The sequence below is a fragment of the Solenopsis invicta genome, chromosome 13 (assembly GCF_016802725.1).
Source record: "Solenopsis invicta isolate M01_SB chromosome 13, UNIL_Sinv_3.0, whole genome shotgun sequence".
Taxonomy (NCBI): Eukaryota; Metazoa; Arthropoda; class Insecta; order Hymenoptera; family Formicidae; genus Solenopsis; species Solenopsis invicta.
In genome coordinates this window covers 7,728,098-7,743,737 of record NC_052676.1, presented here as the reverse complement: position 1 = coordinate 7,743,737, position 15,640 = coordinate 7,728,098, and the positions used below count along the sequence as shown (strand labels likewise).

Below are 15,640 nucleotides of genomic sequence, written 5' to 3'. Positions count from 1 at the left end.
GCACATCTTACAGTTTCCAACAATTAAATACAAAGTATTTTGGAAAGAATCTTTGAAAGATGTGGTAAACAACAATGCTCTCAAGTGTTATAATCAAGATTTAAACGTTCCCATCGATAATGCCTTTGTTTTCAGATATTAATAACTTCCTTATTCTTTTTTTAATCAAGTAGAACATGAATTATTAAAGACGACAGTGTTATTAGGTTTTACCAACAGGAAAACACGAAATATATTTGCAACAATAATAAAATACAGTGCTAAATATTTAATAGTTTGATATATTGATTTTAATTTACTTTTTCAAGCAAATTAAATTTTAAAGGTCATAATTAGATTCAGCAGCTTAAAAACTACAAATAAAACATACCGTTTTTACTTATTGTCATTCTGAGAATAAAAATCGACCTATTTTTTATCCATCATCCTTTATTATAATTTTAGTAATGTTTAGTAAAATTTTTTACTAAAATTTTACTTTATAATAACCCGCACAGCACGCAATTTATCAACAATATTGCAATAATGTTACAATATCGCAGTAATATTACAGCAATATTGTAATATTACAGCAATATTGCAGCAATATTATTGTTATATTGCAATATTACGTGCTGTACGGGAAATTTCTTCATTCATATTTTACGATTTTGAAAATAAATCCCAATAAAAAATTCTCTCCGTGTTTGAACGGTAAAAAAGGTATTCTCAAATTTGCCGCAATATCTTTAATATACAAGCAAGAATTCAAGCAATAACAGTTTAAAAAATTGTCATTGGTCAAATATATATACAAACAGTGTTTTTCTCCTTTCTAGAAATACTGTCCAAGTGGCCGCTTTTTGGCTCGAGTTTCTTCGCGGTAAAGAGGGTGCCCGAGGGCAAGGAAAAAGGCGCCGATCATATTCTCGCTCTTAATCGACATGGAGTGCACTTCATAGATCTGATCACGCATGTAAGTAGCTCCGCTTTTCGTTTCTTCTTCACATAACGGCGTTTTTTCTTCTTCACGTACAATTTAACCTCGCGTCTCGCGTTTTCCAGGAGACACTGTACCATTACCCCTACTCCGAAGTGATCTCCACCAGGAAGGTCAAGTCCGAGGAGGGCACGCTCTACCTCGACATGAAGTGCGGCAATCTGATGCAGCAGCGTATCACTAGGCTGCAGACGGAGCAGGCCCATGAAATCTCCCGCCTCATCAGGCAGTACATCACTATGGAACAGAGGACGTCCAACGTTCAAGGTGGAGCCGGCATCGGGCTCGGCATGAGATAAGTTTCTTTGCGACGCGACGTTCCTCCTTCGCGACCGATATCCGATCCGGATCAGTCAATCTGCAGGGCGGTAACCAAGCCCTCGATTAATGTAGCATAGCGCGAGCCCATGAGATTAATGTAGCCAATGTAAATCGCGGTATTGTCCTTAACATGACCTGCGTAAAATACTGACCTTTGAGGTTCGAGCTACATCGGATACCAAGTAGGATAAATCCGTTCCAACGTATCGGCCCGCGTCCTGACGAACAACGGTGCGACTGATCCGTCATCAAGGATATTCGTAGGACTTGCTAGAAGGGGGAATCGTGAAGAAAGAAAAAAACGAATGCTCAAGTATCTAAATCGTCCATATCGGATGACTTGAAACGATGGACTTGTATAGCATTTATTTATACGTTTTAAGGAGTTCATAAAGAGAACAGACAAGGAATAATTGGTACTTTCAACAGTTTGGACGTTGACTGTGAGGAATAAATGCGAATATAGAAATTACATCTATCATGGCAGTGTAATATTAACATTGATATTAACACGCGTCCCCGATGAGTGTTGAACAGGTGAACTAACCATGCAGCGATTATATATGTAATCATCAGATTATTAATAATAATTGTACGTATATGCATATAGAGGAGTACGAGATGTGAACGAAGATATTAACTTTATATTGAAATTTTTACGTGTAAAAAAAGGATGTGTTATTCCTTCCCGAATCTCTTGTCTCGTAATCCCGAAACTACCGCACAGGTCTGCAAAATAAAACTCTCAAAAGTAACGGACATATAAACTAAAAAAAATTATTGAAAGACACCTAAGACTCCTGTTTGCCAAGTTCGCATTGACAGTGGCGACTTAATTCAAAACGGTGAAGTAAAAAAAAAATCGTCTCGATGCGAAATACGTAATAGATACATGTACATTCAATGTACGCGTAAAAAAATATAATTTAATTTTTCTCGCACCGTTCAACGTTATTTTTTATTTTAGTGCAACATTTTTTTAGACAAATAATTACCGTGATGTTAAAATATATTGACCCCATTTTGTCACAATTTTATACCTGAAAGCAAATATTTATTTCAATTAGACATATATGGATTATTTATTTTGATATCACCCAACCAAAGAGGGAATTTTCGATTATTTTACATATCTGCTCTATCGATTACTAAGTAATGTTGTTTTATTAAAAAACATTTTCATTTTAATGTACGTTGCAAGAATTGTCATCGTGTATTTTCTCGTCGCCTATAACGTCATCAATTCAAGATGACTGCAGTGAGTCTTAAGTTCCGAAATGATTGCAGTCCTGTGGTAGCTATCCTTCTAATTTATTTATTATAATTAACACTATTTAAGTATAAATGCGTGATATCTCGCGCGTGTGCTTGGTACACAATAATTAAGTCCAAAATCCTCGTTTTATTGTCGTTAAATTTAAGATTGATTAAGTGAGTTTCGTATTAATTGTAAATACATATAAAAAAATTTCCACTTAATTTCAACTTAAAGTATAGTTTTTTTTTTATTTTTTTCAAAGAGTAAATGTTTTTGGACTTAACGAGTTTCGTTCCTTAATTGTTACATCTTTACCATATACAAAAATCTTACAAAAAATTGTCGAGAAGTATATAATAATAACGATTGCTATGTCTTGCTTTAATCCTTTCATGACTAAATGCTTGTGAAAATATTTAACAAGTCTCAGAAATTGCAGAAAGATAGCGGGATGTAGATATTAGTATTACAAGATTAGTGAAAGAACTTTCGAAAAGTTTTAATCATTAATTATTAACTTTACTAATTAGGAAACAAGTAATTGATATTCTTAACTGAACTAAAAGTGGCCAATGAACTTGTAATTAGAGAAAAGAGACCGAGAAAATACCCGCGTGTGCATGAAAGGGTTAAATTCTATCGTGTTCCGGGCTAGGTCTCGGTGTGCTCGATTTAACGTCCTGCGGCCAGTTACTTGCAGTGTGCCGAACGTATCCCGGATCGGTCGGCGAGGATGGTACCCTCGCGGTTTGCGTGCCGGTGGTTCTCAGTACGCCGAAGTACTCCTGCAGCATCTCGATGTCGTCCTTGGATCTTCTGGATCGGTACTCCTTGGGCGGTGGTGGCACGTTGAAGGAGACGTCGCGATGGTGACCCTTGAGGATTCCCGATGAGCCACGCATCCTGATGGGCACGTTGTCATACTGGCTGTTGTCCGAATATCTGCTCGCCGTTGAAACAAGATTATATTTTTAAATGACGGCGCGCCCGGTGCGTCACGCATCTTGAATCATTACTCCGGAAACGCGGAAGCGAGCGATTCTGACGATTCACGTCCACGCAAATGACTCTCCATTTGACGTATTGTGATTCTGAGTAAGATGATCGATGTTTCGCGTTCCTAATTATTTCGTGAATATTGGAGAGGAGAAATACAAGTGACGCAACAATTATCTTCCACAATTTATGTGCGGGACAGAAGTTTTTATTTATAATATGAATAGTTAATTTTTCTGACAATTACACGTTTCACAATGGCGGTCTGAGTAAAGATATTTAGGCAATTTAGAATCGATTCCTTACTTCAAAAGTTGGAAATTTATTTTTCTTTTTTTTTAGTTAGCAAAGTCCTCCATATTTTTTTAAACATGAAATTATTTGCGTACGAAAGATAAGAATCGTTTGCATGCGTTTCCGTGGATGTATCAGCAGTAAAATAAATTAAAATTGGAAATGTGTTACTATTTATACTTTAAATAAGCTGTGTGGCGATAATGAAGTAGAAATAGAGACGGAGAGAAAAAGAAGCATTTGAAGAGGACAGCAACATAAACCGTTTGGTACAAGCGGAGAGAAACGATTGCACTACGTAAGCCAACCAAAATCCCAAAAACAGCCACGTCGGCCAATTATTTTACTCTGCATGTACCAAACGATCTTTTCAAATTCTCCCCTCTCTCTCTGTCTGGTGTCTCTATTTCCACTCCAATATCGCCACAGCTATATGTATATATAAAAATGTTGAGATTATCATTATATTTTTAATTTAATAACACATTTTTATAGCACATTTGTTATTAAGAGTTAATTATTTTAAAATAATGAAAATAAAAGTCCTAATTTTTTGTACAAGAACTTTAAGTATTCAAAATGATTTATACAATGTTTCATCGCGATGCAGAGATTAGTTGTTTCATAAATAAGTAAATAAATTTGTTGGTTTGCAGTGTAACTAATTCCAGCACCGTAATGAAATTAATTAAAGTTTGTGTTTCAAAAATAACTAGTCAAAAATCAAATAACTAGTTAAAAATCAAGTTATTTAAAATTAAATAAGTTAAAAATAATTAACTTTTTAACTTTATTACTTAACTTTTAACTTTTTAACTAGTTACTACCCAATTTTGCTTGAGATACTTACATAAATCATACCAAATACTTAAAATTAAAATTGAGCAAGTTTATTTATTCCTTCAACTAAATTGAGTTAAAGTTACTGGCTTGTAAAATTATTTAGTTACATTAAAAATTACATGAACAAAAAATTGACTTAATTAAAAGTTACGTTAAATTAAAAGTTAATCTTGAAAAGCACTCAAGTTAATTTAATCTTTGTAATTTTTAAATAACATAATTCACAAGTTTTTAAAGTTAGATTACTCAAAATAATTATAACATGGATTATCCAATAAATTTTTAATGTTTTATTTGTAAATTAAGTTTATATAACAAAAAATATTACTTTGGTATGTGAGAATATATTTTTTTCTTTAAGATAAATTTTTAATTTTAAACGTTAATAAATTAAAGTTTGTATTTAAAAAATAACTAGTAAAATTAAAAGTTAAATCATTTAAAATTAGCTGGGTTAAAAATTATGAACTTTTAACTTTATTCTTTAACTTTTAACTTTTTAACAAGTTACTACTCAATCCTGCTTAAAGTATTTACATATAATAAAAATTTAGTTTTTCATATATTTCTCTTAATTACATTTCCATCAAAACACATTCTTATTTTTTATTGAAATAATTTTTGATTCGGCAAGAAATTCGCCGCTAAATTTTTCGCATTATTTTCAAATGCAATATAGAATAATTCTAATAATTTTATAATTTTTCATTATTTTGAAAATATGTGTGGTACATCCTTAAGCATGATGATTCAAGATGGCCGACGTAGATATTGCCGACGCTTAAATAAAATTTCCGAACCGAGGACACGACGAGAGTCTCCGGACGCGAGAAATCACCTGTTGTAGTTGTCAATGGCCTCCTCCACATCTCGCTCGACCTTCATGATCTTCACGCTCGGATTGACGATTCTCGCGAAGACCGGATCTCCCTTCTCGTACTCCATCGGAAATCGTGGTGTGTCGATCTCGTCGATCGGCCGCTGATAGATGTCTCGACTCTTGTACACTATCCTGGACTCGTCGATCCTGCGATCCGGATCGTGCACGATCGTACGCGGCACCTCGATATCACCTCGGTACCGCTGCGAGTCACGTAGAGCTCGGCCATTCTCGAAGTTCTCCCTCGGCTCCTGATCGCCGCGAAGCTCGCGATCGTCCCGGGTATCCCGCGGGCGTGTACCCGGCGAATCCTGCTGCGATCGCGAGTGACGGTCGTCTGCCTTCTGGAAAGCATCGTTCACGCGACCGTTCTCCTCGTCGGTGATCTTGACGACGGTTGGCTTCGACTTCTTCGTGTCCTCGGTGGTCACTACCGGCGTCACCTGGCGCTTCTCTATTTTGGAAGTACGTCATCTTTTAAAGATAAATGAATTCATGGGAAAAAATCTTATTTACGAATGCAAGCAGAATAGATAAAAAAAAAAATTAACGAGGATTAACATGCCGCAATAATTCGCACTGATCGTGTTTTCTACGAACGGAGCGTTGCGTCAGAATTTTTTTCATAGTTTCTTTTATGATTTCTTCCAGGTAGTTGTTAAAAAATTTGTCATACATAATTATATATATATCAAATATGTCCATATATATAAATATAATTGTATGTACATAAATATATAATTGCATATAATTATATAATTATATAAGTGAATGAATTTATGCATGGACATATTTAACATGTAACATTTTTTACCGGTTACACTAAATATCGAAAAGAAATTGTGATATAACGTTCCGTTCGTTAAAAAATATTCCAATGCAACTTAATATATGGTGACAAGACAGTTCGTAGATAACAAAATTTTATGCTTATTAAATTATTAGTAACTTAATAAAAAATGCGTTTTGAACAATAATTATTATTTTCTGTTTTTAAAAAGATGTAAATAACACTTCAAAGCGCATTTTTTTTAATCAAATAAAGGTTACTAACGATTTAATGGACATTTTGTGATCAAACTTTCTTGTTATTCTGTATAAACAAAATCATCTAGTCTCTCAATTTTTCTGTAAAGTTGATTTAATTAATAGCCGCACCCAAATCTTTCTCGATGATCCGTGCTTGGTCCTGCTTATCCTTCTTGCGGGGCGGACTCATCAGCAGATCCCCGATGAATATCAACAGATCCCCGATGAATATCAATGCCGTGAATAAGCACAGCGCACCCAAAACCGCGGCATTGTCAACCAGATCCTCGGGGACACTGTCGATGGACGCCAGCGACAAGGCGCCGACTATTCCAAAGAGGATCACACCCAGTCCGAGCAAGAAAAATTCCTGAGATTCAATCGGGCATGTTAAATCCGTTACACCTGCGTGAGCTTAGCGGCGATGCGATCTATTTACGCTTAGCGCGGTCACTCAATTATGCAAACTTATTACCCAGCAACCTTGCAGCAAAAGGAAAAAAAAAGGGAAAAAGAAGAAAAGGAAGCGCGTATTGCAGGCTCAGGGCTAGTTCGATGTCGTAGCGCAAGGATCGGTATACTCATTGTCAGAGAAAAACAATGATTGCAATTACCATAAGTCAATTATAATTCATATGCTGAAAAAAATTTGTTAACTTGACCAAATTTTTACTTGATTTAATTTCTTCAGTTCAAATATTTACGTATTTAAATAAAATATGTATGTATTCGAGTTAAATATATAAATGCTTAAACTGAGGTTCTAGTATTTTATGTATTTAATCAAATACATAAATGGTTGAATTGAAAAAATATAATCAACTTGAAAATTTTAGTTAAGTTAATAACTTTCTCAATGTAATCATGTTTGGCGCTAACTATATATTATAATTATTTTAATCATGCAAATTACAACTATTGCTGCGTAAATAATAAGTGAATCTTAAGAAAAAAATAGATTATACTCATAACCCTAACAGCACAAGATATCGAACGAATATTGTAATATTTTACAAATATACGCACGATATTACGATATTGTGCGAATGTTCGTACAATATTTAGAATATTCATATGATATCTTCTGCCGTTAGGTAATTGTGATACTTGCAAAATGTTTATTTTATTGTTACCATCTGTATCTCAATACCTTATTATATTAATTTTTGAAATTATTATAATTTATAATAAAATATATTCATAGTCAATTGAATCATATCATTAATAAAATTATTATTATTAACATCATAGTAGTAATAATTACAAAATGGAGCTTCAAATTATTATAATTATTATATCGTTTTATCATTATAGTTACAAATATCAAACACTTTTTTTTCAGTATACCTGTGAAAGATATTTCTTTTAGAATTTACCCTCAAAGTCAGTAGTGAGACAACGAGGACTTTGAAGAATTTTATTACAACTTTATAAACAAAAATTTAATTAAATTATTTTATAATTTACCAAACATATAATACAATGTAAAATAAGTTTTATTACATTCTGCTAAAATTTCACTAAAATCATAAAATTCCTCGAAATCCACGCTGTGACTCATGACTACCATGACTACCGTTCTGAGGGTAAAGTTTAAAAGAAAATGCTCTCCGCCTATGCGTGCTGGTTTTTGATAGATTTATTTATTGGACGACGACAGGAATACAGGAAATCTACGCATTATGCAGTCTGCTCAAGATCGGCTAGACCCAGCCTCAATTATGACTCATTACATGAGTTACGTTACGTGTCGCGACTGACCAAGGCTGCGATTACGTGTACGGCGCAGCGGCGGGCAGGGCGAGTCCCGCTCGCGTTAGGAGAACATTCTTATCCTTGGCCCCCTCAATGGCACCTTCGCGGGCTTCGCGTCGCGCTACCGATCTTCTCACGCCACCGCTATCGTCGCCATTTACGCGGTATATTTTCACTTGCCGACACCAACCTCGGAATAAATTAAGAGCGCCTGGGAAGGATCTCGGTGCGCCATCGAAATGAGTCCTGCTCTCGCCATCGTGTCGCTCTTCTGCGTTACACGTGGAGATTCTGTCGGGGCGGTCGGGGCTATCCTCGTGACAGAACGTTTTTGCTCTTGTTGACCGGATGACGCGTAACTTGTATCGTAATGTGTTATTACCGACAGTAAAAACCAACGAAGAGGCGAAAGAAATCTTATCTTGTTATATAAATGTCTTGAGTCTGATGTCAACAAATTCTAAACTAAAAATACAAATACAAAAAGCTTGTCTCCAGGAGACCTTATGCGTCAACTTTCTTTTTTTATTGGCGCTCCATCTATCAGTCACAGACATGTAGATATATTATGGCTGCGTTTACTTTTGCGATCAAAGCCCTTGTAAATATTATTTGTCCTTGTTTAATATTTATAAACAAGAAGGATAAAACGATGCTTTATAAGCGCTTGAGCGTCTAAAGTAAACGCACCCTATGTCATATCTGTTTATGTCTATGTTTATGCATTCGGAAAAAAATTATGTTTAAATTGATGAAATCTGTTCTTTGACTTGGTTTTCTTAAATTGAATACCTCACTAGTTGTGTACACATGTAAGATTTACATAGGACTAAGAATAGGTATAATTTTTAGGGTAGGCCAAATATGCGTAGAGAGAGAGAGAGAGAGAGAGAGAGAGAGAGAGAGAGAGAGAGAGAGAAAGTACGAATGGATGATTGGGTTAAGGTTTTTTTGTCAGCAAGTCCCTTTTTGCCTTTGTAAGCTGAAGCAAATAAATTCTATTCAATTCTTAAGTTGAATACTTTTGCGGAAAATAAAAATTTATCTGATTTCCAGAAATGACGTTGTTAGCCTTTTCAAAAGTAATAAATTATTTAATTGCTCAAGTCACTGGATAATTTAAACAAATAATTATTTAATTCAAGACAGAAATGTAAGAAATAACTTGGTTGTTCTCGTTTTGAAAATATATTTCTTTCAAATGAATTGATCGCATGTTTCATGCACATTAGATGAAATACCGAAAGTAAATAGCCAATCCATAATTACTGATTCAAACGGATATAAAAAAGCTAAAAACTTGATTCGACATCGCTTCAATAAATAATTTTCAATATTTTCCATTTTTCATATTTTTCATTTTTCGTTTGCTGGAATAAAATTTTAAATACTAAAATAAAAAAACCCGCACATATTTCATAGACGTAATTCAATTCCTATAAATGGGTTTTAAAATAAATTTATTTCTCACTGATTATCGAGCCACTTGATAACAAAAAACAAGTATCAAAAACAAGTATCTAAATATCTATAAAACATATGCCTTTTTTAAATTTTGATCTTAGTATTTTCTATTTTACGCATTTTTTATTTTAACTCGCCGGTTATCCAACCAATCACGTCAAGCGCTTTTAATCAATCGATGAATTAAAAAAGCTCACCTTATATTCTTAAGAAATAGCGAATAGTACTTTTAAAGAAATAATGGAAAACAGAGGTAACAGAATTTCCTTCTTGATATTTATTTATACTTATATCAAATAATGGTTTTATAGATATGTTCTGCAAATATTTCTATTACTATTTTTTATTTCAACTATTTCCCCAGCACTTTCGAAAAAGCAACTTTATCTAAATAGTAAATTTATGAAAATATGTCACAACCACTTTTTTTTACTTGAAAAAATTATTCTCCCAATCTCTTCGCACAATCGAGAGGCCACCGCGCCGCACTATGGTTCTATTACCGGTGTTACGAAACGCAGCTACGACGCATTCCGCACACCGCGTCGCATGAGAAAAAAGGAAAGAGAAAAAGGAAAGCAATTACCGTCTTTCGGCCGTGGAGTTCCCCGGTGGCCGCGGCGATTAAAAGACCCGTCGTTACGATTACGTACCCGCCGCAGGTCGCCGTCGCGAGGGCAGCGCCTGAAATACACGGAAATCGAGGAAATCGAAGATGAGTGTGCCACGCGCGTGACAATCCGCGGCACGCGAGAGTACCGCGGAATCCGGGTGTCTGAATCACGCGAGAATCATAGTATCTTACCTATGCTGCCCCATGTCACGTTGTTCAGCAGCGACCACTCCCTGCTGCGATTCCTCAAGTAATGGAACACTCTTCTGCTCTCATCGTCCGTCACCCTAAGCGCCACGACGCAGGCGACGCACAGGAGCTGCCAACCCAGAGAGAGAGAGAGAGACGCATATGATTTTTTAATCTTATAATTTTTTTCATGGTAGCGGAGAATTATATTAGACGAGGAGATCGAAATTTCGAACCGAGACAGTGTTTCAATAAAATATTTACTATATAAAGTTTGAAGTCTACTATAAAAAATAACTATTTATATAAAAAAAAGAAATTATTCTTATTTTGAGAATATCTTTACTATCGAAAAGGTAAATATTAAAATAAGATTATGTAGCGTTAAACAAACGTAATTTACTTGAATAAAGAAATTTTATAATTTTATTAAGCAAATTATATTCTCATTATTTAACGTCAAAGATCTGAGATCTTAGCTGTCAGAAACTTCAGCTGTTTAATACCGTTGGATAATTGTAATTAATTAAATTACAAATTTTATTAATTCCAATTAATAAATTTCAACTATTGATTGCAACTTTCAATTCCTATTTTATGTTGTTCGAAATTGTCATAAACTATTTATGAATTAATAACATTTATACCGGAATTGCATGTCAAAATATCCGATAGGGTATTCTCATAAATACTGAATGCAATCTAAGTAAGCAAAAAAAAAATGCAGTGTTAATAATAATTCCAATAATAAATTAAGTACGTTAGACCTATATGTGAACGACACAAGACATAAGAAGTGGTATTTTTTGGTGGATCTTTGTGCTTAATTACTTCCATATCAATTATTAAATATACTCGTACTTTTCAATTTTAAAAAATTAGCATAGTTTATAAAATTGAAAAATATATTTAATAATTAGTATGAAAATATTTTTTTTAAACACTAACAATAAGATACACTTTGATTGAAAAATGGTTTCTTCTTATTGCTTGTGTTATTAATAATAATTTTCATGAGTTGAGAGGAAAGAAAAAGCAACTATATTTTCAAATTAAGAATTGGAATTATTATTATTATAAAAACTGCCATGTGCTTTTTAAATAATTGTGATAATATTGAAGTAAAAATAATTGGCTGAAACTTAAAATTTTCAAAAATATTTAGAGAAAATTAAATTATACATCGGCAAGACTATTATATGTAATTTTTTATTTATACATATATGAAACTATAGTGATTGAATAGAATATTTTAATATGATACAAATGTCTTTTCCTGTACAATCACTGCCTTCACAGAAAGAAATTAGTATCAAATTAAAACTAATATTCTATTTAATACAATGTTGTTCCATGTGTGTGTGTATATATATATATATAACAACATAAAAATTTTTTAAGAATTTGATAATCTTAAATTTCAGCAATATTAAAAAATATTTTTATTTCAACATTATAATAGTCATTTAAAGAGCACGATATAAATATTTTGCCAATCATTAGACAATTTAAATTTTTTATTTGAATATTGTATTTTTTACCGGATATTATTTTCTTTTCAATTTTTCTCAAATTATTATTTAATGAAGTAAATATGTTTTTCTTAATGGCACTATATAAGATTTTTTCATGCAACTAAATTATACTGTGTAACGCTTATATAATCTTGTTTCAATATTTACGTTCAGAAAATAAAGATATATTCTTAAAACAAGAATATTCCGTTCATCTATGTACTTAAATGTATATCTCATGCTAGTTACTGTCTACTATTGTTACGCATCATTACTCAGGTTGATTATTACTACGATGTATATATAGCCTTGGACAAAAATATTGAGCACCTTATTTAAATGTTTTTAACTGAAAGGATTTAAATGGAAATTAAATCCTTGAATGATTTATACTTTGCTTAAAGAAAAAAATAAACTTAAATGTATAAAGCCAGTAATCAATGTAAAACAATAAAAAAAAAACAAAAAATTCCAGATAAACGAAAATATAAGTGCCTAATAATTTTGGCAAAGTTGTATGTACCAGGCTAAATGTTGCCATTAGATTTAACTAACTTTGGATTTGATTATTCATTTAGAGGTAAAATTAAAAATAAACAAAAATGGGTTTTAATTTTTTTAATTAATATTTATTACCGTAGGTAATAGATATTGAACAATATTCTACAGTATTGACATTTGAGAGCATTAAAGTTCCGTTGATTCCAATTCTTGGTAAACACTGGATTAATAAACGCATCAATCTCAAAATTAACTTACTTTTTCATGCTAAAGTCAAATTGAAGATGTATCTACGTACCACTTCGATTATTCTGATGAACACCTTGCGGTTCCACATGGTGCGATCACTAAAGACGCGTTACCAGGTGAACGACTAAAGGAACGGGGAACAAACAGCGGCCGTTTGCGAAAGTGTCGTCTCTTTTCGGCGAAGCATTACGTGACTTCTCAGGCTATTAACAAACCGTTCTCATTTTCTTTTGAAATGCCACTATTCGCGTTAACAATTCATTTTTTTGTCAAGAGAATATATTATTGACTGTATGGACTAAAAGTTTAGTCACATCCTAGTCAATGCGGGATAAAAGTATCTGCGCCAAGCGTTTCTTACGTTACAGTAAAATTTGTAAATCAAATTCAAAATTTTACTATAAAAAAAAGTTTACACTTTAAGAAAAAATTAAAAGGAGTATTAATCATCTTTATAATCTCGTTAATATAATTTATAAACATATGTAACTGACACAATTTTTGATAAAAAACAAAGTTTATTTAAATCACATCTTCATGAAAGAAATAAGTTACTTTTAATAAATAATAGAGTTTAGGTAGAGAAAAATTATTTCACACATAGAGAAAATTGGATTAAAAAAAAAAAAAGAAACTGTCACAAAAAAAATTATTGAAAATATAAAATATTTAGTCTGGTACATTTAATTGAACATTAGGTTGCTCCAGCAATTGTTTAGTTATACAAGAAAAACGTATAGTTCATTCAAGTCTCAACCATTAACATTTTTTAATCAAGAATCAACCAGACCAACTCAATATTTAGTTGAACGTATCGGACTAAACATTTTAGTTTTCCAACAAATTTTTTTTCCTCGATGTCACAATTAAACTTAGCTAAAAATTTTTTTAAAAGTGTACGAATTAATAATGAACGTTGCACTTAAAAAATGTTATCACATTTTTGAAACTATCTTTAACCGTCCAAATGTTAAGAAAAGTGTTATTTTTTGAAATTGTTAGTTTTCATTTTGTACTTTTACTGCTATCGCTAAACGTTCCAGTTCGATAGTGGAAACTAGTATATTATCACCTGTAGGAGTCACTGCGTAACACGGAAAATAAGGCTTCGCGTCGCGACGCGCTCGAGCGACGACTGAGAAGACATAGCGAAGGCGCAGTCGCCCAGGTTGGCGGCACCGTGTGTCATGTAATAAGGATTACTTGCATGCGAACCACACAAATAACAATGCTATTATCACACGGTGCAATGGCGCAGGACGATGCGAACCTGCGGATATGTGTCACGGAGAGATTCGTCGCGCGCCACGCACCTTGAACCCGTTCGCAACATTCTAAATCTCGTTACTGTCTTCGACACTCCTCTCGACACTTTACACCTCGCGAGAAAAGACGAAGCGATTTGAATCTCTCGACGATTCTCAACAATTTCCGTGGAATTAAAAAAGTGAGCAGCACAAATGTTCGAACTTGAAGGAAATTTTATTTTACACATTTATTAAGTACAATTTTTTTTTATTGACGTGTAAATTAAAACACAATATACTTCGTAATTAAAAATTATGTATTATATTTACAAACATCCTCGAGCATGAAGTTTAGCGATACAAAATAATGAGAAATAAAAATTTGTAATTTAAAATAGAAATTTTAAAAGTTTAATAAAATTTTATATAGAGTTATGAATTAAATTGATTATACATATTAAAATTTTTTATATAAAATTTAATTTAATTTTTTATTTAATTTTTATCATAATTTCATATTTTTCATTACTCTTTAAATTTTTAAAAGTGAAAGGTCACTATAATTAAGAGAAGAGAGAAAACTGAGTTAGTGCAATTTTTCGAGTGATTTGCCACTCTCATAAAAGTAAAAATTTATTACAGATCTGAAAATTTAGCTTGTGAAATTTTACAATAACTTTTTTTAATTTAAGAAAGTTAAAGAAATAAAGAGTAGATATATATTCGATAAATAATAGATACAAAAAAATTAAATTATAAAACTAAATAAAATTTTAGATAAAAAAGATGTGAATTAAAAAACGATTATAATAATTACATTTACGATAAACTTATTGGGGCGCGATGGAGTGAATAAAAGTATGTTGGAACATGCGACACAAATTTTTAGTAATCATCTTTAATCAATGTTTATCGAATGTTTTGCCGAAATTGATTGTTATCCTATCACATGTTCAGTATTTTGTATGATACATTATATAATATTTTAATTTTAGAAATTTTGTTTTTATCATAAATTATTTGTATATTTAAAAATTTTTTTATTATATTAAAATATTAAATTCGATACCACCAACTAAACATTGGATTGATTCAACAATTATTTAAGATACAGTTCAATCATAACAACCATTTAAATTTTTTAACCAACAATTAATTAAATCACTTCTATATGTAGTTGCACATATCGGATTAAATATTTTAGTTTTTTTCAACAAATTTTATTCTCAGTATATAAGTTATTAATCGGTCTCGTGTATAGTTTCCAAAATTTGATGAAGTGTTTGCTAGTGATAATTATTTAAAGTTTATAAATGAATAGAATATTTGTCTTTAATATTTTATACAATTTACAATAGAATTACAATCCATATCTATATAAATCTTCAAATAAAAAATTTATAGTAATAGAGAGATATTTTGACCGTTGCTGTATCAATACAAATTGAACAAGAATGCCTTTTACGGTCGCAACTAGGTCTTCGTGCTTGTATTATTTGTGTGATTTA

General features: G+C 32.2%; 2 protein-coding genes across 3 annotated transcripts in view; one reads left to right on the top strand and one right to left on the bottom strand.

Annotated features, from left to right (window-relative positions):
- LOC105203252 (unconventional myosin-XV) overlaps positions 1-1,971 on the top strand; it is a 62,613-nt gene extending 60,642 nt beyond the window's left edge. The window contains exons 33-34 of the mRNA XM_039456364.1: positions 819-955; positions 1,045-1,971. Of these exons, the coding sequence (XP_039312298.1) occupies positions 819-955; positions 1,045-1,278 (371 nt within the window). The 3' untranslated portion in view covers positions 1,279-1,971. The remainder of the gene's footprint in view (positions 1-818; positions 956-1,044) is intronic.
- LOC105203253 lies at positions 1,615-14,105 on the bottom strand. Of its 2 annotated transcripts, none has more exons than XM_026136803.2 (7): positions 13,958-14,105; positions 12,935-13,088; positions 10,625-10,751; positions 10,406-10,503; positions 6,730-6,970; positions 5,530-6,025; positions 1,615-3,500 (listed from the first exon to the last, which is right to left on the bottom strand). In XM_026136803.2, exons 2-7 carry the CDS (start codon positions 12,971-12,973, stop codon positions 3,188-3,190), a joined length of 1,314 nt encoding a protein of 437 aa, XP_025992588.2. In that variant the 5' UTR covers positions 12,974-13,088; positions 13,958-14,105; the 3' UTR covers positions 1,615-3,187. The 2 variants fall into 2 exon arrangements, with proteins under 2 accessions (XP_025992588.2, XP_025992589.2); XM_026136804.2 differs by having other exon boundaries at positions 13,902-14,013.
- Positions 14,106-15,640: the final 1,535 nt, after the last annotated feature.